The 27,871-nt window shown below is 34.3% G+C and overlaps 1 protein-coding gene across 2 annotated transcripts; it reads left to right on the plus strand.

The window, feature by feature from the left end:
- The first annotated feature begins 1,832 nt into the window (after positions 1-1,832).
- On the plus strand, positions 1,833-27,356 carry LOC149067588 (gastric triacylglycerol lipase-like). Of its 2 annotated transcripts, XM_089252429.1 has the most exons (10): positions 2,181-2,267; positions 2,369-2,463; positions 5,315-5,516; positions 8,691-8,805; positions 12,341-12,491; positions 16,900-16,992; positions 18,121-18,273; positions 19,423-19,494; positions 21,555-21,623; positions 25,878-27,267. In XM_089252429.1, exons 2-10 carry the CDS (start codon positions 2,437-2,439, stop codon positions 26,112-26,114), a joined length of 1,119 nt encoding a protein of 372 aa, XP_089108555.1. In that variant the 5' UTR covers positions 2,181-2,267; positions 2,369-2,436; the 3' UTR covers positions 26,115-27,267. The 2 variants fall into 2 exon arrangements, with proteins under 2 accessions (XP_089108554.1, XP_089108555.1); XM_089252428.1 differs by lacking the exon at positions 2,369-2,463 and having other exon boundaries at positions 1,833-2,267; positions 25,878-27,356.
- The last annotated feature ends 515 nt before the right edge of the window (positions 27,357-27,871 follow it).

Consider the following 27,871-nt stretch of genomic DNA (forward strand, 5'->3'; position numbering starts at 1 on the left):
CGCCTCCCCCCCCCCCATTTGGCTCGTTTCAACCGCCAAAGTTGCTTCAAAATAGTTACGGACCTGCCCAAGTTGCAGGGCCCGGTGCTTTAGCTAGTGTTTTTCTGCCCCTTCCATTTTTTAGCACTGGGTCTCAAAGGGATAATTTCAAATGAAGTTCACGAGTCTTATAAATATGAAATAAATCATACGGAAATATCACTTTAATCACTTTTATTATCAGTTTAGCCTGTACGTGATGCGTGCACTACACGAATTTTACCATAAAACTCAATTAAAATATGTATGAAGAAGATAGATCCTTTTTGTGATGAGTATCCTGCATTAAATGTGTGACGTTTTGCTTTTTTAAGGTTTTTAAATCTCTTAATTAAATCAAACAAGTTGGTTTTTATGTTTTTTTACAAGTTAAATAGCAGTAATCCCATTCTAGAAGAAGTTTTTCAGACGTCTTCGTCACTTAATATCCAACTAAGTGGTGTGCGAGGGGATGGGAACGATCACCACACCAAGAGTCTGATAATATGGTAGAATGAATTTTTGTTAGTCATTACTGTCCCGTATTTTACGGGACAGTAATGACTAGCAAAAATTCACTGCCACATCACTCTGGATTTTCGCCTGGGGGAGGGGGGCGCTGACTATTGTTTTTGCACCGGGCGCCACTAGGCCTAAGACCTGCCCTGGATCTGGTTGAAATTTTCGAGAGTAAGCATGCATTGGCGTACGCAAAGGGGGGTTTTGGGGTTCTAACTCCCCCCTCAAGTCGAGATTACAGTGTTTAGTTTGCAGGAAAAAACATACCCCCCCCCTTGAGAATAAAAAAATTGAAACCCCTCCCATTTGAAAAAATTCTGCGTACGCCTATGTAAGCATGTAAATATTCCTGGTAGGGCCTCAGAAAAATCAATTGGCCCGGGGCAACACCTACTAGAGAATTTTCAAAGTTTTCTAGTGGGTGTTGCCCGGGACCCCATGATGCCTTTTTCCGGGGGAGGGGGAGGCAAAGAGCATGTACTAAAGGTACGCATATATATATTTGTATATATATATATATACCATTTGTAGTGTATTTTCAAAAGCCGGAGGGGGCAACGGCCCCTCCCTGCCCCCCCCCCTAAATGACGGGCCTGAAGACAGCCCTAGGTCAACTTATTGTTTTAACATTATTATGTGCTGAATATTATTCTGTAAAGCGGTCTGTGTGCCTAAAACTAACACCATTTTTCCTAGAAAAAAACGGAACATCTTTGTAAAAAAAAAGTCGGGATGATCAAAAATACGGAAAAATACCGGAAATTATCGTTATATGGTGGTATGGTCATGCATAGGGTGACCATACGTCCCGTATTTCCCGGGACAGTCCCGGTATCTTCTGTTTTTTTGGCTGTCCCGACTTTTTAGCAAAAGTGTCCCGGTTTTTCCCGTATTTTGCACGAAGCCTACTTGAATTTTTATTCTTTATTAAAGTCAAAGATTGAAATTATTTTCAACTTATAAATTATATTATGATAACTACAACTATAAATGAGTACATGAATCTCCCACATTTGTCTTAATGATTTTTTTTTTTTTTCGTGGAATTCATTTTAATCCACTGCAATTAGCAGTAATGCTGCATTTCCCACCATTGTGATTTCTCCGTTATTTCAACAATATTTGGCGACTTTGTTCGGTTTTGGCGTCATTTTTGGCGATAATTGGCGATGTCCCGTATTTTCCCGTATTTGGAATCCCAATGTCCCGTATTTCTCTCGAGAAAATATGGTCAGCCTAGTCATGCAGTTTGCGGTATAAATTTTGCTCCAAAACAACAACAACAATATCAACGCACGTGGTCACTGTTTATTTTTTATTTCACAAAGGGACGAAGGGGGAAAATTGAAATGCTTTTAATATTTAGGATTGGTAAAGAAACGTGCACGCACACAAAATTTGCTTCAGAGTGATAAAAACTTAACGTTATCACTACATTTGTTAATAGCGTCCGTTCGAACAATGTTATGTGCGTGGGAAGAAAAAATTGATGCGACAAATTGGCGAATCGCAATCATATCTTCCCGGACAGATAAAACAAATATGACGCATCAATCAATTTGAAGGTCATTTAACGTTTCGATTTGTTGCTTTGTATTATTTCATCACTCGATATCATCATGAAGAACTTGGTTGTCGTTTCCATTTTATTCGCGATTTTTCATACATTTGACGCTGTTGTAAAACCTAGGCGTTTTTATCATTTTGATCCAGATGCTCATCGTAATGTGGTAAAAAAAATTATGATCATTAATTTGTGTATTTTTCTTTTCATTTGTAGCAAGATTTTTTTTGATGCTTTTAAATAATTATTATCGGAATTATATTACAGCTGTTAGCTTGAAATAGCACTAAAAACAGTAGGCTATTTGGAAAGTTCATGGTCCATCCAGGACAATCATGCTACCAAATGTTCTAGCCACCTTTGTAAGTTTTCTTGAAACAATTTTTTTCAAAATTTAGAAATACAAAATCGAAAGCCACAATAGGAAAACTGCCCAACAAGGTAGGTGGCTGGAAACAAATAATGTGAGACGTAAAAAAATTGAAAAAATAAGAAAAATCAATATAAAAAATAAATAATATTGCAAAAGAGCCTGTAATAATGTGGTTGTCATAGCTCAAACACAGCAATCCAATAGCAATAAATCACAAAAACGAAGATAAGCTGCCTATAAAAAATATGGTTGTCATTTTAAGTATGGACAGTTTCTCGATTACTTCCACTCGGTTTTTCATGTTTCCTCTTGAATGTGTCTATCGGGGGAATACAGGACAACTAAAGTAAGCTATTCCATACATGTACAACCCTATTAGAAAAAAAATTCCCCTTCGACACAACAACTTAGAATTATACCTAACCGGTGTCCCGAAGTTGAAGTAGTTGAATGACGGCATAGCAAAATCTCATGCAGGGCCAGATTAACCATTAAGCAAAATAAGCACCTGCTTAGGGCATCAGAAGAAAAGGGGCACAACAAAAAATTATCAAATAGTACTGTGATAATTTTATCAACAATTTAAAACTATCCGGTGGGAAATCCTAAAATTTGAGAACACTCTTGATTGAACAGTTGACGACCTTTATCGAGAGGTTGACCAGGGCTGCAACTAATAAGGAAAGGGTCCCAAGGTGTTGTCTTCAAAAAATTATGAAAAAAATTAAGTACATTCATCTTACCCAGAAACACAAAAAAAAAAAAAAAAAAAAAAAAATTAGTGGCGGAATGCAATTATATTAAAGCTGCAAAAAATTATTAAAAATGGCAACAGTCTGCTATTCATCACCACTCATGCTTCTTGGCAATATTCATGAAAAACACTCATGCTTTTCACTTTACTTTTTTTCCTAGAGCATTTCTGTTCCAGAAAAATTGGTTTTCTCTTTCTTTGTCTGTGCTATAGGCAACTTGATCACGTGTTGTTTGAATGATGTCACCTAACATTCTAGGGTCGCTGGACTTTCAACTTTGTTCTTGGCGTCTATTGCTGTTTAAAATATTAATATTTACAATTTTTTTTGAATGACCTATAATAATTCTGCTGGATTTTTTAATATATTTTTGTGCACATTTAAATGAGTAGAATTAATGGTAATTTTTGCTACACATTTTGAAGACATCACCTTGGGACCGTTTCCTTGTAAGGGGGTGGTGGTTTGGTATCCTGTGACACTAGACCAGGAAGGGAACTCAGTTTATTCTTTTTTTCTTTAAGAATTAAGGGGAAGGGGGTGCGAAAATAGATACAGATTCCAAGTGACAGAGTAAATTTTTGTTTCTAGTTGTGGTGATGAGGGTGACACAAAAGCAGAGAAACTAAAATAATTGCGAATAAGAACTTGGGTTAATGCTCAGTTTTGGTATTGAGATTCTCATAGCCGTCTCAACAGCATCCTAGACCCCCCAATCTAGGTCCAAATATCTGCCTACAAGGCCTACCAATTTACATGCTTACTCTCTCAAAAATTGTCATAAGGCCTCCCCGGTACACTTGAGGCTCCTGAGCCGTAACATCATAGGCCTAGAGTAGAATGATTTTTCTGAAATCCCCCTCACACACACATTTAAAAAGACTTGCTTACCAATTTACTTACTTATTCTCAAAAATTTTAACTAGATCTAATAATTGTCATAAGATTTCTGAACCATGCATGCATTAAGGGGACTGGGGAGACACCAAAATCACTTGAGTGCTTAGAGCCTTCACATGGTTAATCCAGCTCTGCTCTCATGATCCTTCACAACAATCCAATTTAAAACCTTAAATACCTCAATCTTATCTTTATGACACCTATGTTGTTCCACAGAAAACATTCAATGAATAAAGTCTCTTCACAGCTCAAGCCCTGTATGCCCACTAGTATCCTAACTGCTCCTCTATGCACCCCTTCAACCAAGTCTATAACAGTCTCGAGTATAAAAATTACTTTTAACTTTAAAAACCTAAGTATCTCTTTCAGACCCAGTAAGCCTAAATGTTGAGGTTGTTTTTTCTCACTGTGAAAAAAAAAAAATTTTTAACCTCGGGGAGCTCAGTCATGACTTCAACGATAAAACATTCATTATCTTTGAAGTCAAGGCTTAAATTCCTGAGGTTAAAAAAAATATATCTGCAGCAATAAAAAGTAACCCCCTCCTCCCGATTTTGCATACACGGTCAGAAAGGGTTGTAACAAAGCCTGACAAATCCCGAGCACCAGGTTGCCATGGCAGCTGGAAAATCAGTATTATCAGCCTAAAATTTTCTTTGATTGATAAATTGGTGTTTTAGGCTGGAATTACACTATAAAAGTTTTAGAAGAGATCTTTTATAAAACTTGAAAAACACAACCAGTGCATCGGTTACATTCAAGCGAATGTAACCAATAGACTTATTGGTTATTTTTTTCAAGTTTTGTAAAAGATCTTTTATCAGACTTTTATAGTGTAAAGTCCTAAGGATGACACAAAATTTTCCAATTTTATAACAGTGTCTGCCAACTTGAAAAGAGGGTCATCAAGTCCTACTAAAGTTAAAAAAAAGCATTAAGACCCTTTTTCTCAAGAAAAAACTGCTTGGCTCTTAAGAAATTTGGTAGGCACCTAATTTTTTTCCGATTTATCAAGCCCTGGGTTATAATATTGCGATAATTGAAATTAACAATTGTTAATCTTAATTTTTCTTGATGTCTTTTGTATATTTTTTTGCTTGAAATAACCAGTTTGTTTCCATATATGACTATTTGAATAAATTTTTCTGATTTTTTATTGATCCATCATTTGACTTATTTTTTCAGTCCCAGTTGATTTCCAGCAAAGGATACCCTGTTGAAGATTATGATGTACAAACTAAAGATGGCTATATTCTTACAATTCAACACATTCCATACGGCAAGAAGAAATATTATCCAACAGAAAGTAGGGGCACAGTTCTCTTACAGCATGGTTTGCTTTCAAGTGCTGCAGATTGGGTGATGAACCAGGAAAATGAAAGTTTAGGTATCTTGCTATATGGTTTGCTCTGAGAATATTCACTTGAAACCTTAAAAGTAGCCTATCTAAAAGATACAAATTTATCATAATCAAGCTCTTTCCCAAATTCTGGAGCACGCCTTTGTAAGCAAGTATTATTGACAGTTTCATTTCTGTATTTCCTAGCGCTTGATAGGGCTGCCCTTGGAACTTGACATACAGGATGCTTCAAAAAGAATCACCGGATTTGAAATGCATATATTATGAAAAATATTGAACATAGACACTTAAGATTAATTTTATATTAGATGGATAATCATAAAGTGTTTTTACAAACCAAATTAAAGGTGCTCAATATACCCACCTTGGGATGCATGGCATATGTCTATACGGTAGTCAAATTTGTTCCAAACTTTTGCAAACCTGTTTGCATCCACTGCTTCCACTGCTGCTGTTATGCATATCTTCAGTTCGGCTAATGTAGTTGGAGGAGTCATATAAACCTAGTCTTTTGTAAACCCCCACAAGAAGAAATTGCACACTATGAGGTTCGGGGATCTTGGAGTCCAGTGATGTTTAACTGAATCGTCAGGTCCCGTATGATCGATTCATCGTTTAGGAATGCAATTGTTCAAAAATTCTCGAACGTCCAAACTCCAGTATGTTGGTGCCCCGTTCTGCTGGAAAACGAAGTCATCCGAATCAGTTTCTAAGTGTGGGAAAAGCCAACCTTGACAAACACTGAGGTGATGGCTGAAGTAAGAGTGCCACTACCTATTGGCAACTGCATAAAATTCGAGATTTCCCTCTTTCTACTTTATTCTACATTATTCGATCAAAACAGATTAAAAGCTGAATAGTTATTATTTTTTTTAAATCAAGATGATTCTTTGTAAAAACACTCTGTACTATGTCAGCTGTGGCAATCACACATTTTGGCACTCATGCAATGTAGAATGAGCAATTAAAGGGTGAATTTGACGCACTTACTGGTTCAGTGCCAGAGACCGGACCTGCCTGCTGTCCTCTAGTTGTGACCCTGGGGCTTGATAAATCTCACGTTGCCATGGCAATTGATTTTTTTATGTGTTATCACTAAGTTGGAGTCTGAAGACACTAAATTTTCAGAATTTAGGTTGGCATGTCTCCTAGCATGAAAAAATTCTATATGGTCTTGTAGGTATTGTGACGGACTCTCATTGTGAGAACTTGGGTTTGGTCACTGCAGGTGGCGCAGTGGTTGCACACTGAAGTTGGCTTTCTGTGATTTTCTAACTTCCTGGTGTGAATGTAGAGCCAGTGTGTCATTTCAAAAAGAGTCTGCAGACAGCAGTCATGCCTTCAACAAGATATTTACATAGAAACAGAAATTTAGTCATCTGCCATTTTCACTTGTAATGTATTAAAGTCACATGTATACTTGCACAACACTTTTCCTGCATGCTCTGATTTGTTGGCAATTTCCTAGAGGAATGTTTATGCGAGGTGCATGTATGTGATAGTACAGTAGTAGTACTGAAAAAAGTCCTAACTCTTAAAAAAATCTAAAAAATGTAAGGGTGTAAAAATGTAATCTAGGGGAAATGTAAATGGGTTAAATGCATTGATTCTTGTGAATTTGGTGAGTAGAACTAAAAAAAAAAGAGATTGATTACCTGAATGTCACATCTAGTCTCCCTTGTTTGGGGATCATGATTATTGTCACGACATAGCTAATTAACATGAACCCCCATTCATACTTTATGTATTTTTATTCAGATCTCTCTCTTCACAAAGGTTGTGCCAGATTTCTAAACTTGAAATATGGGACACAGATTTCCTGAAGAACTGTGAATTTAAAATGTAGATAGAGCAACACCAACATTCATAATTGTGTGTATTATCCAGAAAATTTGATGAAATTTGCTTGCTTCCAGGCTAGTCTATATGGGTTGTGTAATTGAGAAGTCAATTAAATTTTAACTTAATTTTGAATGAATTCAAACACAGAAAACTTTATTTCAACTCATATCTGTTAAACCAGAGTTGGAAACTTTATATGCAAAAACTTTTGCAGGTAAGAGTGAAATATAGGTCCTAGACCATCAAATACCATAAAATCATATACCAGCAGTTCTCAACCTTTTTTGACTTGTAGAGCTCTTTCTGGTACATAATTTCTATAGCAGAGCCTGTAGGTCTGCTATAGAAATACTTTTTATTTATTAAGTTTCGATTTATTTTTACTATTTAAAAATATTTATAATTATTTTTTACAATTTCTGTTTTTTTTAAAAATTTTCCTTGAGCAGCTGCAGAGCACATGGAGCATCGGTTGAGAACCACTGGCCTATAATATATACTTCTGAGTAAGAGGTTCAATTGGAGATGTGATGTTCTCAAGTTTGTTGCAATATAGTTAAACCCAGATTCTCCAAATCAGATAAAACTGATTATTTTTTTGTTAAATTCTGAAAAATTGTTATATCAGGGTTGAAATAATACAGATATACATATAGGGACATCTAAAAAAATTTTGTTATATGGGGGAATTCATTAAATTGGAGTTTGTTATAATGGGGTCCAACTGTATATTGCTAAAATAGTTGCAAAATACTGATTAATATACTTGGTTGATACTTATATACTTGGGTTGAAAACTTATAAACTTGGTTATAAGACCTCTTACGAAATTTGCTAGAAGCTCCTGACAAGCTTGGTTAAAAACACACTAAAACTTGAATTATATTAGTCTTTTGATGTCATTGTTTGCACTTTGATGGAGGGATTTCTGGCTGTTTGGTCAGTGTGATGTGCTGTCGCCAGTACTAAGTACAAAAATTATTTGGGTTGACTTTGCACTGTCTCCCAAAAATGCTTATCACTTCTGCGAGTTAAACAGAGTTTAACCGCTCATTCATATTCACGATTTCCAAGCAGTCAAGTTATTCTATCACTGACACTAATTAAAAAATCTTTGGAGGAAATCTTAAGGAGATCTCATAGTGCAATTCAAAGCAGTTGTAAGCGGTAACAGAGCATCAACACTAGAAATTTATTTACTTTTTGTCTAACCAATTGTTTTAAAATCCCTATAATTTATTTTTCTGCATATGTTCATTAAAAACATCAAATTTATATGTATATAGGTTTTCTTGTGTCGAAGTGTGAAACAAATTAATTGTATTAAGCAGATTTATCATATTTGATATCAATTTGTAGGTTTTATATTAGCCGATGCTGGGTATGATGTATGGCTTGGAAATATAAGAGGAAACACTTATTCTCGAAGACATATCAAGTTAACTCCTGACATGGATGCATTTTGGAATTATAGGTGAGCATAATTTTGCATACTTTTATTTATTTTCACTTACATGTACCCCATTGTTTAATACTATGCACTTTTGCAGCTTTAAAACAATTTTTTAAATGAACACAATTTAAACCAAATGTAATATCTGTGATCTTAATCAGTTTGACAATGATAACAACGCAGCAGTAATTCTCAGATTCTACACAGGGAAAGTTGCTCTTATTGCAGCTCTTAAAGTGTTAATATTAACATATTTAATATACAATTGTTTTAATATTATTTAACATATTAATATAATTCAGAGATGCTTGTTGTTAGGAACCATCGAGTCGATTTCGACTCCTGGTGACTCTATAGATCATGGCTCTCCAAGCTGGTCTGTCATTCACAGCATGTCTCAGTTGTGCTAGCTTCATTCTAGTGCTTTGCAACACCTCTTCTATCCATCTGGTGCTTGGTCTGTCTCTCCCTCTCATTCCCTCCATTCTTCCAAGCATTACCATTTTTAGAGAGATAGATGGCTTTTTCTCAGCCCAAGATATCAAGGAAACATTATTTTCTGGATATTGCGCTGAAGTGAACTCGGAAAGAAAAGTCATCTTGTCTCCGTCGGGACTCGAACCTAGGCCCTCTTGCATACCGGGCAAGCATGCTACCATCTACACCACTGGAGACACGACCCAGTGTCTCCAGAGGTAGCCCCATAACCAGAAGTCACAGGGGTTGAGGTTTGGTGACCAGGTAACAATATTGCATACAGCGCCATTCCCTGCTGGTGATGAGTTTTTAGCATATCAGGAAGAATGTTATAGGCATGTCGGTGTATCACATTTTTCAATTCCGCCAAATTGTTTATGTTAAAAACATTTTAAACCAATGTCTTCATGTCTTATTTTGTTTAAAAATATTGCATACAGCACCAGTCCACGCTGGTGGTGAGTTTTTGAACTTTTTTTTTGCGGAAAATTGAATCCAATGACCTATAAACTATTATCAAGTTTTATAACATTTTTTCCAGTAGTTTTCCTTTTAAGGCCATTTCAAAGGGGAACTTTAATTATAAAGACTCCGCATATTTACTTATAAATCAATCTCTTCTGATTGATTTTCCATTTTGGAAAACCTTAGCTTTTTCAATTAATATCTTCTGATTAAACTTAAAGCCAATGATTGTGACGCTCATTTCCTAATCACTATTAATATAAATCCTTGTGAAGCGATTTCCTGGTGGAATGATTTTATTTCCCCACCCTGATGATTCACAACTGTGGTCTACCACCTTAACTGCCACATATTTTCACACCTGAATATGGGAGCTATGTCAAACTTGTGTTGGTGAAACTTAACAGTGTGCTTGTGTGTGTGTGTGTCCAGCAATTGGCTTGTTTTGTGCTCAGTAGGTGGTGCCATCTATCCTCTGAATTTTTAATGTATACATATTTGTGTTGTAGGTCTGTGTGATGGTCATAGCAACCAAGTTTTTTTTAAAGGATAGCCAACTCAAAGTTGGAAAACCTTAGAAAATCATATTTAGCTGATTATAACTGTGCAATCGCAGGTTCCAAACCCTGACTTGCCAAAGGTAAAATCAGAGGAGGGCATGGGAGACCTGTGCACCCCCCGCAAAAAAATAACAATTAAAAATATTTTGAAATATTTTTGTATAAAATTAAAATATTTAAATAAAATACATTTTTGTATTATCTGTTAATTAAAAAATTTTTGTTGAGTGTTAGTTACCCAAAATTTTTATGGAAGAAATCCTTGTGCCCCTCCAAAGGCAGATTCTGCATATACACCCCTGATTTTCACGGCGCAAAACAATGATGACCACATAGTGGCTAGATGACAAAACTGTGGGTATTCAAGGTAGAGTTTTTACGGATTCAGTATTTTTCCAAATGTTCTAGGGAAATTTAAAATAATTAATTAATATTAATAATTAATTAATATTAATAATTAATTAATATTAATAATTAATTAATATTAATAATTAATTAATATTATTAAAATAGATAATTTTAAAAAAAATGTCCATTCGTAATCTTGTAGGAACAAAGCAAAATTATAGGGTATCGATGCTGTCTTTGAATGCTGGTAGATAGTTGCAAAAGTACCGTAATTTCCGGTATGTAACCCGCAAGAGAAAAACTCTAAGACGTTTAAGAAATGTGTAGTTTTGCATATTATTTGCCCTTACTATTAGTGTTTCGTTTTCATTATATAGTAAAACCTCACTGCAACGATACTCAATATAACAATAAATTCCTCCATAATGATAGTCTTGTTTGGAAATGCTTGCAATTTAATGTTAAATACAAATACAAAGGCCACAACAGGCAAAAATCCAATGAGGTGGCTAAAAAAAAGATGCCCATAAAAAACATGGTTGTTAAATATAACGAAAATGCAGCAATCCAAAATAATAGCAGTTATCACGAAAAAGCTAATACACTCACTCTCTTTTCTCTTAAATAAAACTAATATAAACTAATGATTTTATATATATATAATATATGATAAATTAAAATACACTTCCCATAAAATATTATGGTTGTCTTATCTAAGTATGGATAGCTTCTCAATTCATCCCATAATAAACATCATGTTTCTTTTTAAACATGTCAGTTGGGGTCGAATTCACGACTCCCCAGGGTAGAGCTATTCCATTTCTTTACAACCCTCTTAGAGAGAAATTCCCTGCAACACACCATAACCTGGAGTTTCCCTTACTAATTGATACTGGTGTTCCCTTGACGAAACACCTTATTGACTGTGTATTAATAATTTGTGATCCATTCTAGCAAAAAATGCAAAAACTTCTGTCATATCCCTATACATCTGTGTTCTTCCGATGTAAACATATTCAGAAAATCAAGTCTCTATTTATAACCTATATACCAACAAGAGCACATGTGGCTCTTCTCTACACCCCTACCCCCAACCAAATCTATGTCCCTCTGTAGGTATGGTTTCAAAACCTTACAGAATATTTCAGTCCAGGACTATTTAAGCCCCTGAAAAGTAGAAGAATCACTTCAAGAGAATTCAAAGAAATGTTTTTAAGAATGAAACCCCCAAGCATTCTATTAGCTTCTTTGACTTTTTTTTTTGAACTACTAGTTCTTGAAATAACAATAATCCCTCAACAATGTTTTTCTTGGTCCACAGAGTATCATTAAAGAGATTTTACTGTATTAGCTTTCTGATTTTCTTCAAAAATATTACTGTTTGAAGATATATTTAATTACATTATTAAATAATAGCTCAAAGGTTTAAATTAAAAATCTAATGTATTTACAGTGTTACACATAATATAATTACTGTTGCTTATTGATTACAGAAAAATTTTATTAAGCTCTGAGATGGACCGCTTGGGTCTCTAAGAGCCGGAGTGTATGTTTTGTTTTTGTTCTATTGTCTTTATTTTGCATATTATTTGCATTCATTTATTTGTGTGTGTTGTTTTGTAATTAAAAAAAATATTTATGACAAATGAGTAGAATGACCATGAGTAGAATGACCATGAGTAAAATTATATCATGAATTCTTTTAGCTTTGATCAAATGGGTCAGTATGATTTGCCTGCTATGATTGACTTTATACTTAAGAAATCTGGCCAGTCTCAGTTATCGTATGTTGGACATTCCCAAGGGACAACTGCTGCATTTGCTCTTCTTTCAGAAAGCCCTGCTTATAATAAAAAGGTATACAGAACTTCTTTATTTTACAGGCTAACCACTTTTAATCTTGTGTGAATAAACAATTGCAGTATTTTCAAGAATCTATTGTGCATTTCCCCACCTTCCAAAATCGATCTTATTTATATTTGTGGATATTAGAATCAATGAAAATATTGTGAAACTTTATGAATTTTTGCAGATAAAGAATTAGATGCATATTTAGATGCGAGTAAATACTGTATTGTTTTCAGTAGTATCTGTTAAGTGTCTTTTTCATGAATGAGAAATAACTGTTAATGAGAAATAACTGTTTGCATGGTGTTCTTAAGTTTCCTCGCTGGGGTGAATTACAGGAGCTGGTTTTACATGCTATAAATTATTATACTTGTTTTAAAACTGATGACTCACTCTGTTAAATAAATTCAAATACAATGAAATCTCAATATAATGATATTCTGTGGGCAAAGAAAAAATATTGTTGTATAGAGATGGTTGAGATCGTCATGCACTAACACATTTATGCTGTTCTTAACATCTCTTCCAAATCAGTGCTTTGAGTATCACTGCAAAAAAAACTAACAAGCATTAATTTGGCACAAAAATTATAACTAGAGCCCGGAAGTTTAGGCACTAAAAATAGTCGAAATAGGCAGACAAAAAGGCACTAAAACAAAGCATTTATAGTTTTTGGAAGGAAGAAAAAATAACTAAAAACAAAAAGGTATTAAGGGTCCGAAAACTAACTGGAAAATTGGATGCACTTAATCCGTCTATTGTTTTAATTATATTTTATAACTGCATTATTATAAAAGTTAAATTGATTTCAAGCCGAAAATAAAATGTTAGTAGACCTCAGGATTAGGCTAATTCCAGGACCACCATTACCAGACACGGAGTCAGTAGAGAAAATGATTTGTGGGGCTACTTTGAGTTGTAAATAATTTTTGTTTATTTGTTGTACCTTTATCATATCTATAGTTGAAACATGGCTATCTTGTTCTATTTTTGTAAAAAAAAGCAAAAACTTTTTATGTCACCATGTATTTGGGAGTCCTTTAAGCGTGGGGCCCTGTGTGGCTCCATCTGTCACACACCCCCCCTGAGGGTGACTCTGGTCAATTTAATCAAATACTAAATATGTATGTTTAATAAATAGTCATAGTTTGTGCAGTGCATTTATAGTGCAAAAAATAAAATCAAAACAATATGGGCCCAGAGCCCTGTCTTCTCCTACCTGCATTGTGTGAGCCATGACATCAATTCATGACCTCTTGGGACAGCCAGTAAGCTATACACAAACAACGCAGTCGAATGGCTGAGCAAGACGTATTATGTAAAGCATGTGGAGAAACAAAAAGTTGTAATTTTGTAACAAGGGCTGCGTTTATCTGAAACAAAATCATTTACATTGTAGCAAAATCTACTACTTCCCGAGATTCATATATTCATTAGATAAGTCTTCAAGCAAATTTCCGATTAAGTCATTTATTCACACATAATTCATATTAAATTACATTAGTTTCTAATTCCACATTATCATTAAATCATGTTAACCATGTTCTCGACATAACAAAAGAACAATCTAACTGTGCATGGACAGCTAGACCTAACTAAAGCCAAAACTCATGTGAATGACATTGCCACTAGATGGTGACTTATCCGAAGGTGATCTCACTCTATGCTATTAATGCAAAGGTTTCGACAGCTGATTGATACAAAGATAAATCCAGGAAAGAGAATTCAACTGCCTTTGTGCAGAGTCGAACCCATGTCCTCTCACTTTACTGGGTGAACGCCTTAGACCTCTAGACTACAAAGGCAAGGAGAGAAGTTTTGTTGCTCAAATTTGGCCTGAGTTAGGTCTCACTCTCCATGTATGGCCCCGTTCAGCACACAAAAGCTCTAAGGAGAGCGGATTTGTGTTGCCTTTGTAGTCTAGTAGTCTAGGCTGCTCCCCCACAAGTGGGACATAGGTTCGATTCGCGCAAGACCAGTTGAAATTTCTTTCCTGGATTTATCTTTGCATCAACCAGCTGGCTGTCAGAACCGCATTAATAGCGGAGAGTGACATCATCTTCCGAGGGGATAACTTAATTAACAGTTTTCTGTGACAAGTGGTGTAAAATCATTCTAACTTCACTGTAAGTTCTTTGGAGAGCAATTATGAGTGAGGTGCATTGTCATTCATACATTGAAGTTGATTTTGATCGAGATATAAACAAAAGATTTATAGTTAGTTAATCTCTTAAAAAATATAAAGATTTATCTAGTCTACCATATCTTTAGATGAGTACATCCTCTGTTGCCAGTTTTTTTGTTCATTTTTGATTTTCAGTAGTTTATATTGTTGAATGAATTGTGATCAGACAGTCAGAAATTAGGAAGTTCATTTATCTTGCACTATCTGGAGATAAAGTAAAGAATATCCCACTTTTTTTTTTCTCAAAAATATTCATAAAAATTTAATTCTTCTAGTTCAGCGGTGGTCAAAAAAGCAAATAGAATGCTCGGTTTCATTTTCAAAAAGATCTCTTCGCGTTCTCCTAAAGTCATTCTTCTGCTTTTCTGAGGCTTAGTTCGTCCTGGATTGGAGTATGTGGTAAGGTTTTGGAGACCATACCTACAGAGGGACATAGACTTGGTTGAAGGGGTGCAGAGAAGAGCTACGTGTGTCCTTATTGGCACACGGGGCTTGAGTTATGAAGAGAGACTTCATTTTTTGAATATGTCTACATTGGATGAACGCAGGTGTCGAGGAGATATAATCGAAGTGTTCAATTTTCAATGGGATAGATAGGATGGACCATGAACTTTTAGTACACTGCCAATCAACTGCTTTTACAAGGAGACACCAGTATCGATTGGTAAGGGACAATGCGAGGTTATGGTGTCGCTGGAAATTTTTCTCTAATAGGGTTGTTAATAAATGGAATAGCTTACCCCCAGAGGTAGTAAATTGTAACACAATTAACATGTTTAAAAAGAAATACGATAAACAAGTTGAGGTAAATTGAGAAGCTATCCATTCTTAGAATAAGACAACCATAATATTCTTTATGGGCATTGTATAATATTTTATCATGTGTATATATTGTTTATAATTTTTGTTAATTGCATTTTTAATTGGGTTGCTGTATTTTTCAAATATATTACATCCATATTTTTATGGGCATCTTTTTCTCAGCCACCTCGTTGAGCATTTTGCCTGTTGTGGTGTTGTATTTGTATAATTCTATGGTCTATATTTACTTGGTAAGACACAGGTTCTTCCACAACTTGGGTTCCAAGGACCCAAGAACTGAATAGTGGTTAAAAATAACAGAAGAACTTAAATTGTCCAACCCAGGGATTAAATTTTTTTACATTTGCAAATGTTTTATGTTTATGCATCCCATTGAAAATATAGAATTTAGAATATATTTACTGATACAGGTTTCATCTTGGTGTACTTTGGTGGCAATTAAAAGTGCCATAACATACTAATTGGGAGTTGCACTATATTATGTTCCAAATAATTTTACCCCAAAATCCTTCTTGCAGAATACCTGACATATATCATGGCAGCATTGTGTGCTGTTGCTCACTGTTTAGGTGTCACGCATTTGTAGTGATTGTCTTGTGCAATTTTTGTGATTCAGTGGAAATAGGATCTTAATCTTTAGAATTCAGGTTAATGGACTTATTTTCATGTTCTGTATCTTGCAGCAATCTTATCAATTTCTAAGTCAATTTTTATGTTGGGAAAAGTCATGATTTTAATCTTCCTGTGCAATAGAAAAATCAAAGCATCAAGTATTGATGCTGTATCTATGCAAATTTCATAGCACTCTGACTTTCATGTCTTCTGAATCATTTTTGTGTTCCAATATAAACATCCCAACTCAGAAAATTACTTCTTATATGAACTCATTGTATTGCTATCTGGATAGCTGTGCAGCTATGCTGAAGCTGTTAATGTTGTTAGAAACTAATTGCAATAAGCTAAATGAAACATCCATCCAAGATTTTATAGATTTGTGGAGAGCTAACATCTCCACAAAATTTGCACCTTCTCATGTGGTGACACCATTTTTTCTTTGTGTGCTTGTAACAATGACAGCATACATAATGACGCTTTCAGATAATTTTTTTTCAAACTCTTGGTTGGACAGCCTAATTTTTCTAATATCGCCACCATATGTGACATTACTGAATTTTAATCACTGTTTGAAATTAGGGGCATTTGACCTTGATGCTCTATATTGTAGTGAGTATTGACTACATATGTGCTTGAGTAATAAAAGAAAACACATGAGAAAGTTAAATTTTATCATAAGAAATTGTAGCATTTACATTACTTTAATATAAAGTGTATGTGACTTTGTTTTAATTATATTTTGCAATTTTTGAATATTTCTAGTGTATTTATAGTTTTTTATATGCTTTTATATAGTTGAAGAACATGATTGCATTGGCTCCTGTAGCACATGTTGGACACATAAGAAGTCCTATACGCTATCTTGCTCCATTTAGTCATGATTTTGCGGTATTATAAATTTTTTTTGCTTTTTGAAAAACTATGTGCATGACAATCATTACAATTAAACTACACGCTTAAGGCCAGGTTAAAGTTAATAGCTTAGAAAAAAAAAATACAGCCAATTCACAAAAACTCAAACTCAGATTAGTCAAATATCTGTTTAAGTCAAAGTTTTCTTTTAGCCCTAGAACTTTTTTTCATATTTTAGTGTTAAATTTTTTAACTCAAGTTTATTGGAATGAGTGAGAAATTTAAAAAAGCATTTAGGTATAACATTCTAAAAGCCGGAAGGGTATTTTCTAGCACCTCAAATAATGATGTTTCATCACAAACAATTGTCAGTGGTTTTAAAGTTTGTGGATTTCTTTAATTATATCCTGGGAAAAATTGAAAAAAATATGTTGGGACGTTTTCCTTGTTAGTTAACTTCCGTTACTTGAACTGTTCCGTTTTGGTACATAAGGCTTTTATGGTGACTTTTAAGCATATGGCAATGTTGTTAACAAGCTATTTTTGTTAAAGAAAGCCACAGAAATGATCTGTTCCTCTCTAAAACTTTTCATGGTGACGAGTTAACCGAAATTAGCAACAAGTAAATGAGGGTTTATAAACATTGTTGTCTATGGAAGCTGGACAGACCTGAAGAAAAACAACGACTTAAGCGGAGTGACGACTTAACAAGGTTTTACTGTATATGTATATTTTCTTTGTTCAGATTAAAAATATCTAAATATATATATATATATATGGCTTTATAAAATATTAACCAATTAGTACTGTAACAAGGCTGTTGCATAATTCAATTAATTCTCTAATTTAACTATATTGACCCATGGAAGGACTATCAGTCCCTTGGGGTCACAGAGTGTCTGTGTCATCATAATGTTACTTTTTGTGGACTTTGTTTTGTGTTTTTCTCAGTTTGATTGTATGTTTTATGTGTTGTGTTCAGTCCAATAAATGAAATTAAAAAAAAAACCATTTGCTTTTCTCCTAAGGCTGGTGCCCATATATTCTAAAAATTGTCAAGCTCTAATTTATGCACGTAATATTCTATTTTGATGAATTCCTGAAAAATCAGCATGTTGCAAAACTTAGATGAAGTTTTTAATTTTTTCTCACTGCTTCTTTCAGCTTATAGCAAAACTTTTTGGAGTACAAGATTTTCTACCATCTAATTCTATTTTGAAGTACCTGAGTGCCTTAGTTTGTAACACTCCTCTTAAAATTATTTGTGAAGAAGTGATTTTCTTGATCTGTGGAACTGACATGTCTCAACTGAATACTGTGAGTGAATTTTTTCTTTCATAAAATCATGTCCCTTACCTCGCACGAATATCTGTTTTATGTAAAAATTATTATTTTGTATAAATTATAGTTTGGTGGAGGGTGAATTCCCCTTCTGATATTTTTAAACATTAATTTAGATGAATTTTTGCAAGAAAATTTGACAATGTCAAGTCCCAGCATAAAAGTTCCAAACTTTTTTGAATATTTAAGAAACAAGAAAAAATGAGTGGATTTGATTATTCTATTGTTATTAACAAACACCCATCCTCATGCCAAATAAACAAACATGATTTTTTCTTCGACCATTTATGGTAACCAAGAAAAATAGCTCAAATGCATTTCTTCTAAGTAGATTAGAACAAGGTAACTGAAGTTCACATGTCAGAAAAGCAGTTACCATAATTTCCTGCCTATAATCTGCTCAAGATGACCCCAGACGATTTTTTCAGTTTTTAGGCAAAAAATTACTTGAAATCAACATTTATTTAAAAAAATAAAATTATTGAATACTATTAATTAAAATTAGTAGTCAAAACAATCAAAATGAAAAAACTATGAAATTTATTTGCCTTCATTTTTGAAGAGTTGGATCAGTACATTTTCATTCATTGTTAAATGATAAAAGCTGTACGGGCAACAACATCTACTGAAATATTGTCAATAAATGATGGGAAATGTCACAGTAGTATCATTTTCATAACTCTCATGTGAATGCACAGTTGTCCATTTTCAGAAATTTAAAGAAGACAATCAACAACAATTTTTCAACAACACAAAATATAATCTCTTCGAAATACTTTTAGTTTATTTCTGTACACAAAATTATTGTAGTCTTGTATAGGTTTTTTTTTAAAGACAAGAAACGTAATAAAAAAGAAATTCTTTATCAAAGTTCCAAGATTTTTTTTCAACCTCCTCCCCCCCCCCCCCACACTAGTGAAAAACCTTGATTGCTTCTTCAACTTTTTATTTTTCGGTAAAACGTCTCTTCATTAAGATTAGATCAAAATTGGGAATCTTTGTCAAAGAGCCCTCTCATCCTTGAGTTTTCACTTTTTGATGTGATTTCATGGCATTTCATGCTGACAATTTGCTTTGAAGTTTAAAAATTTGAAATAAATTGTTGACTTTTTTTTGTTATAACAGACTCGCTTGGGTGTTTATGTTGCTCATAGTCCTGCTGGCACTTCTGTTAAAAGCATAGTTCACTATGCCCAGGTATAATTTTTAACTCTATATCATGATTTGAAAGGTAGCATGTCTCATTCTGAAAATGGTTATTCTATATATTTTTCCAAAAGCTATGAATTTTTAATATTGTTTTAATTTCAAGAACTTATACACTTATGAAGATTCATCACACATTTTTAACTCTTTTATGTACATGCTTTTAGCAACAAATTTAGAGTATGTGCAGTTGAAGTAACATCGATTATCTTAAAAGTGGATATAACTGTTAATATATAAGAAATGAAGGGGAAAAAATGAGTAAGAGCAGGTTTTCTCTACTGCTCCCCACCAGCCATCCTTTCCCTTTATACATGGTACTATATTTTTACATGTCAAACTGCAATGAGTGAAGTACTGTACAAACTGTAATGTAGCAAGAAAGCAAAAATAATGTTAAGGTAAAAAAACTAATTTGTTTACAGATTTAACCAATGAAGAGGGGAGAGAACTTGGATGCATTTCTTCCATTTACTCTAGGCTGAGATATCTTGCTCCTGTACATCGAAACCATTAGTTTACTGCATCATTCCATTTAGTTTTTATATTATACCACACTATTTTTATGTTATAAGATCATTTTATTCTTTTATATTGTGATGTAAGTATTCCTTGCTTTACACAATTTTGGTATAACATGATTTCGAACAGTTAATTTAAAAAGTCACAATAGCATAGTTGAAATGATAAAATCTGTTGGATTTGAGAATGTAGGTAAGACAGATGTGGATGAAATTTGCAAATCCAGCCCACCAGAGCTTGCTGAATATCTTTTGATCCTATCGGTTAGAAATTCCTTGGAATATGTAAAGGGCCATCATACAGTTAACCAGCTGAATGATGTTAAAATATGCATTTGATTATCAATAAACATTGAAAATTTCCAAATTAGTTTAGTAATTTTTTTTATATACAGACAAGTCATTTCTGAAGTTTCTCATTAGTAATCAGCATCTTTTTCTTGGGCTAATACCCCACAAGAAACCTTTTTACAGATTTAGACCTGTAAAAAATACCAGCAGATTAGACCTGGTTCTGCTGGTATTTTTTATTAACATCTGTAATTTTTGTTGAGTTTAAAGTTCTGAGTCCAATGGAAAAATAAATTCTGACATGTTTTGGCATAAAGTGTTTTTTTTTAAAAGAAGAAATTTTCATTTTTTATTAAAAACTACTTTAAAATCTGCAGTCCCAATGAGGACTGACCTGACATTTCTTTGTATGTTGCTTAGTGTACAAAATGACAACATGGATATAAAAACCAAATGCTAAGGTCAAGAAACAACAGCACCTATTATGTGCTGTTTTTTCCAGATTGGCAAAATGTACATCAGTATTTAAACTTTTGCAAGATATGCAGAAAGCTAGACGATGTGAAAATATTTATTTTTTTGAGATGTTGATTTTTTGAGGAAGGAAAAAGCTTATCTCTGCCTCTACCGAGAGACGAACCCGGGTCCCTTGTTTGCCAGACAGGTGCTCTCACCACTAATATGGAGGAGATAGAGATTTTCCTTCATTGGAGCATAAATATATGCCAAATGGGAGAGACAGAGATGAGTTTGTTCCCTCCTTAAAAAAATCAACATCTCAAAAAAATAAATATCTTCATAACATCCAGCTTTCTGTATATCTTGCATTAACAAGTGGAGAATGACATCATGTCATATAGTCATATTTAAACTTTTATTTGACTTTGAAGCAGTCTGACATTACTTAGAATCATTACGTACAATTTTTCCCACACTGTCCACATTCATTCAGACTGATATTGTGATTTCCTTTTTCATCAAACTTCAAATTATCCAAAAAAAATGTGTAAAAAAATTGAATCAAACAGGTGATCTCAACATTAAATAAACCTGGAAACTCAAGGGGGTTCCCAACAATTTAAATTAACCAAGATCCACTGTATAACAGGATTTCATTTGATTTTGAATACATTTTTCTTCATGTTGTAAGGATTTCTTTGGTAATTTCTATTCTTTCATTATAGAAATGCAACATTAATTGTATAGTTACTTATATAATTTTTAATTTTACTCATTTAGTTGGTTAATTCTAAGAAGTTTCAGAAGTTTGATTATGGTCCAGAAAAAAACAAACAACAATACAATCAGGTAATATTTGTGATTTATTATCAAGTTAAAGTTGATTTACTGAAAATTTCATGTAAGTTGTCTTTTTCATATTATCAGGGCTCGGCACGGGTCACTTTTTTCCCTAAAAGTCACTTTTTTAGAAGCTGGTCACTTTTATTACCTATTTTCGGGCCCAGGTCACTTTTTCCACTTTTTTTAACAAAAAAACCTCGGTCTCGCGCGCTTTTCTGCTGTCAGTGTTTTTCTTTTCTTCAAGGAGGAACTTTACCGGTTCAAGGTCGCTAATTTTCTCCCTCCCTTCATTGAACTACGATCGTACAAGGAACCCCTATATATATATATATGAAGGCGTCTTTATCTTCCCGGGAGCATACCATGTGACAAAGCCGCTTGAAAGATCTCTTAATGCAGCTTTGCCGTGTGACGTCAGATTTTATGGAAAAGCCGGTCGGAAAAAAATAGCGTAAAAGGCTTATTTACAACAAAGAAATTTTTCCCCTCCTCTACTACTATTCTTTCTTATTTCCCCACTCGTTCTTTCATTTTCATCTTATTTTAAAATTGATCCTTTATTTTATTTATTTATTTATTTTATATGGTAGCGGAGAGTGACGTCATCCTTCCATAAGTCGTCATCTGGTGGTAGCGTCAGCAGTTGTGAACTTGGCCTGAGTCTGGTCTGGCCGTCCATGTACGGTCCTTTTCAGTGTACACGAGCTCCAAGGAAAGATTGAGAGATTCGTTGCCTCTGTAGTCTAGTGCGTTCACCCGAAAAGTGAAAGGACGTGGGTTCGATTCCCCGCAGGGGCAGTTGAATTTTCTCTTCTTCCAAAATATATCTTCGTTACAGCCAGTTAAAGACCTTCGGATTCAACGTTTAGTTTAACCAAATCAGGTGAAAATTGGTCATCAGGCTGATGAAAACTCAGTTAACGTGCATGCGAGCCGTATATAGAGGGGGATTTAACGGTGGGGGGCACACCGACCGCACCTTTGGCCCTACTTTATACTTTTTTCCTAATTTAAGGGGCCTAATATTAATTTTTTTTTATGCCCGGGGCCGTCAACAACTAACCTTTATCCGCTTCTGGCCGTAACTTAATTTAGAGCATCTTCACGATGCTGATTGTTGACTTAATATCGACATATTGCGCTCCATTCTCTGTGTTGTGTAAAAAAATCCCCTTTTTAGACCTCGGAAGTTATTAAAACGTTTTTGTCTCGAGTCGCTGTTATGACCGCAATAGGAGAGGGCGGGGTCTGGTTCCACGGGTGTTGAACGAGGAAGGGTGCCGAGTTTACTCTTTTTTCCGTTAAAAAAAATGGATACCGGCCCCGGGCGATAGTAAATTTTTGTTCGTGCTTGCGGCCCGGGTTGCTACATACCGTGATCAAATCCAAAACTGGGGGTGGGGGGGGGGGCAATGCCTCGAATGGAATTTTTGATGGAATGGTATATTTAAGAAAAGGAAATAAATTCCTTTGCAAAATTATCGAATTTCGCAGGCAAGGGGCAGTAAAATTACGTTTCCCCTCCAGAAAAAATATCGTATTACGGCCATGGTAAATCGGGTGCCCCGGGTGGGGGGGGCGAATTCACTGTTTTTGTTCGTTGAAAATTACGGGAGGAGTCAGAGCTAACGTGGCGACTTTTTTTTCGCGCTAAAATAAGTAGCCCTGACAGCAGCATCCATAAACTCTATCAACCGCATTTATAAACCCCGTATGTCGTTGATTCGATTTTTGTGTTCATTTTATCGTAATTTTCCGTATTTCCTGATATATTTCTATCGATTTTCGCATATTGCCGCATATTTGGTTGATTCATGTTATAAATTATATATTTTTTTGTAATTTTATGTGCCCTTTGTCAGCCATCTTGAATTGACCGCCGCAAAACGGCGATTGATTGGTGCCACATTGGTGCTTACAAGGTTCATGGGAAATTTACCGGGGAAGACCGCAGAGTCTTTTTCTGTTAAAAATTATGGGGGGGGGCAAAATTATATTGTTTCTGGGTAAAGTAGTAAATGTTTTTTTTGCAGGGGTGTATGTTGTGTGTAAAAAAAAAAGAAAAATATATAACAAATTTTTCTGTCAAAAACCAAACTATTTCAAAACTGGTTTATTTTCTCCCTCACCCAAGGGCAGTATTATTTTGGAGCCCCCTCCGCCTGTAAAAGAGTAGACCCACCCACCCTTCCCCCAGTCCAGCCATAGGTGGAGATAGACTTGAAGGTCTTAGGGGTGCGGCAGATGACAATTGATATACATCAGTAGGCTCTGCCATTGACGCTGAGGGGAAGGATGGATTGCCCTCCCTCAACGTATAAGGGGCAGTTTAAGTATTACCTAAGCAAATTTTAAGCCATTTTTTTACCCCCCCCCCCTTGTCAGCAAAATTTCGTCATCAGCTCTGCCCCTCTGAATCCTAACTCATATTTTCATAAAGGGTGGTTGATGACGTAAGCATTATCCAAACTCCCCCTCCCCCCCTTTTCATCAAAAGTCAGCAAGTCAGAACCCCCCCCCCCCCATCGATGATGACGTAATACTTGAATGGCCCCTAACAATTAAAATAATTTAAATAATTTATTTAATTCAGTAATTTAAGTAATATTTTAATTTAATAATTTAAAATAATATTGTTAGAAATGTAATTTTAGTTTTTTTTAAAATCAATCATTATAGTAAATTTCTTAAAATTTGTTGGAAGGTATTATACAAACCTAATTATGTAAATCAATTTGTACTAGTTAAAAAAAGTTTGAGTACATTTTGTATACTGTCATTCATAGCATAACATGAATGAAAAATCCACTAGAATGTAGATGGGACAAATTCTCTCATCAAATTTTGTGTTATTTCATTTTTTTTCCTTCTTTGAATGTGTAAACTTTTTCCCGTTTTGAAGTTTTTCCTGCTTAAATTGATTTTAAGATGGGCTGTGGAAAACAATATGGGGCCATTCAAGTATTACATAAGCAAATTTGTAGCCATTTTTGACCCCCCCCCCATCAGCAAAACGCTGACCCCCTCCCCCCCCCCTTGTCAGCAAAATTTCGTCATCAGCTCTGCCCCCCTGAATCATAACTCATATTTTCATAAAGGGTGGTTGATGACGTAAGCGTTATCCAACCTCCCCCCTTGTCATCAAAAGTCAGCAAATCGGGAAGCCCCCTCCCCCCCCCCCATCGATGATGACGTAATACTTGAATGGCCCCTATGGGGGGAAAGGCATTGCTACTGTTACTTAGAAAGGATGTAATGTTACTCTCTCTCACATAGTTGTTGATAAATTTGAAAAGTTATTCAAAACTTTTCTGGTTAGCAGAATGCATTTGAGTTTGATTTATTTCACACTATTATGTAAAAAAAGCTATTTCGATGAGCTCCATTGAAATACAAAGTTTAGTAATAACTAAATTCAATTTCAATTGATTCAATTTGGTAATAATCAAAATTCATTGTCCATTTGGTCTCTTTCTAAAATTATTTTTGTCACTATTTGGTCACTTTTTAAACATTTTGGTCACTATTTTCACTAGTTTTGAGGCCATGATCCGTGCCGAGGCCTGTATTATAAATGACCTGAGCTGTTTATGTCATGAAATAAAAGTACTGAGCAAATTTCATGCCACCTGGCAGTCCAGTGGTTAGGGAGCTAGCCTCTGACTGTGCAGGTCTGGGTTCGGGCATGGATGTCTACTAACAAAATCCCTGGACAGATCATGCTGACCCCTTGGGAATATGTGAGGATCACGTTATAAAATACATATATATATATATATATATTGCTCCAGCTGTTTCAGCCCAGCATGATTTCTCTGTATAACCTTTGAACCCCTTAAGGGTCAAATTTTGGAAAACCCCTTCTTAGTAGGTCTTTACTTCATGAAATGAAACTACTGACTAAATTTCATATTCATAACTTCAGTGGTTTCTTCTCGGCGATGATGAATTAGTCAGTGAATCAGGACATGTAATTATTTATATATATATATATAGATTTATCTGCCGTGGCAGCGCCACTATATAGGCAGAGAGAAAAAACTTCATTCTACGATATTCTTGTGAGGTCTTTACACTTCTCTTGGCTCTGCCACATTGTAAAATCATAGCTCTTGCCAGACTTGCTAAGTTTGTTGTCAATTTGGTGAGATTTACAGAGAAATGCATTAATGATTATAGGTGAAAAATTACATGATGAATAGTGGCTATTTACATAATTTTCGTAACAATAGCATTAATTTTTCTCTCTCTTTTTTACAGACAGAACCACCTGACTATCATTTGGAAAGCATAACTGCGCCAGTTTCATTGCTATGGTCTAAAAATGATTTACTTGCAGATCCAGATGATGTGGGCATATTACAAAAAAGGTTGTCATCTTTAGCCAACTCAATATGTATTAAAGATCCATTGTTCAATCATCTGGATTTTGTATGGGGAATCAATGCAAGAGATTATGTATACAAAGATGTTCTTTCAATTCTACTAAAAAACTGAAATCAATTTTTGGACTCGGTACAGTAACTCTTTCAGGCACAATCCATTCCGCTATGACCATATGTCCTGTATTTTTTCACATCTCTGCATTTATAAAGATATATTTTTCCAACAAGAGTTTATTAGAATTTGTAATCTCTACTGAGAGAGAGATATTACAAACCATTGATGAAAACAATTTTTAGGACTTAAATATTTATAGTCTTACAAATTATACTGTATATAATTATATCTCACATATTTTCTTCCATAGATGATTTATTAGCAATTTTAGAGCAATATTAGAGCAATTATTAGCAATAATTGACAGTTTTTCCAACTGTTAGGAATTCTTTTTGTGATGATTAGGGATATCCTGTACAGTATTTTGGATCATAATTTCTTATGTATTTCTTGAAGTATGGTCACTGAACTCTTACCCCAATTTCATGCAATTGATTCAAAAAGAGACATGTTGATGATGATTCAGATAATTTTCGAAAGTTTAAGTAGACAATATGGACACTGGTTGTCTTACTCTTGGTTCTCTGCTATAACAAAGCAATATTTTTATTCATTTTGTATTAAATTCAAGCACAAAGGTGTTTTTTTCTTTTAGTTAAAGCAATCAAATTATCTTTCTTTTTTAAGGCGTTGCTTCATATGTGATCTCTATGCTAGTTCCTAAAATAAGTTGTATTACATTTCATACATATAGAGAGCTATGCTTTTTATTTTTTGTTTGCCATGCTGCTTGGTAGGTAGGGGGGAAACATAGATTTGCAATGTTTTTACCATTGTCATAGAATTTAAAAAACTGCACTAAAAAGCTTTTTAAAAACAGAAAATATGTTATGAAACATGCAGTTTCTTTCAAGTGGCTATTAACATATATGGTTTTGTTCCTATTTTCTGAAAAATTGCTTCACTCAAATTTTTGAAGTTTATAATCATTTTATATATACATTTTTGTAATATCTCATTTATATTTTATTTCAAATGTGCATTAATAATGTTATGCTGATTGACCCATATCCTCAGAGTTGGATACCATCTAGTCAACTAAAAACCCCACTTTTTTATGGTTGTTCTACTTTTAGTTTCAAATTTAGAGCTACTTCTGTGATTCTGATTATGTGATATACTGAGACAGTAAAAATTGTTTCCTCAAGATATACTTTTTTTTCATTGTGTCAACTTTTTATGTCAATTATATGTACTAATAATTTATTAAATTGAAGGCAGTATAATTTAAAAGTTATTATTAACTCTTTCCACTGTTTCATAATTTTTACTGATCTGCATTACGAAGGCACAGGGGAAATCGCTATATCCTCTGTGAAATGCCACATCTTTTTTGAAGACGACTTTCTTCTGATTTTGTGCAGGTGATAGTGCCTTCCCAAACTCAGAGTATTTCTCTTCCTGGTTTTATTGTTCTCAATCTTTTCTATTATTTATACTGTATGCATATAATATGCACACTTTACTATCCCAAAGGGAAATGCAGAAATGCAGATTTCAAACCCCCCTTTCCTTCTGTTACCAAAATGTGAACAAAACCTGGCTTAGCCCACTGGCAGGGGGGGGAGTAAGAAAATATCCGACTGAGAAGCACACTAAATAAAAGGTTTTTAAGGAGGCAAGATATTTTGTAAATATATTTTTAATTTGTTAATGTTAATTTATCATGTAAAAATAGTTTTTAGTTTTATAATTGAATTTTTAATTAGGTTGATGCATTTTAGAAATATATGATATTCATATTTGTTATGGCA

This window comes from Pholcus phalangioides, unplaced genomic scaffold (assembly GCF_987345545.1).
Source record: "Pholcus phalangioides strain wild (caught in Gottingen) unplaced genomic scaffold, Ppha-v1.0 ptg000029l_1, whole genome shotgun sequence".
Taxonomy (NCBI): domain Eukaryota; kingdom Metazoa; phylum Arthropoda; class Arachnida; order Araneae; family Pholcidae; genus Pholcus; species Pholcus phalangioides.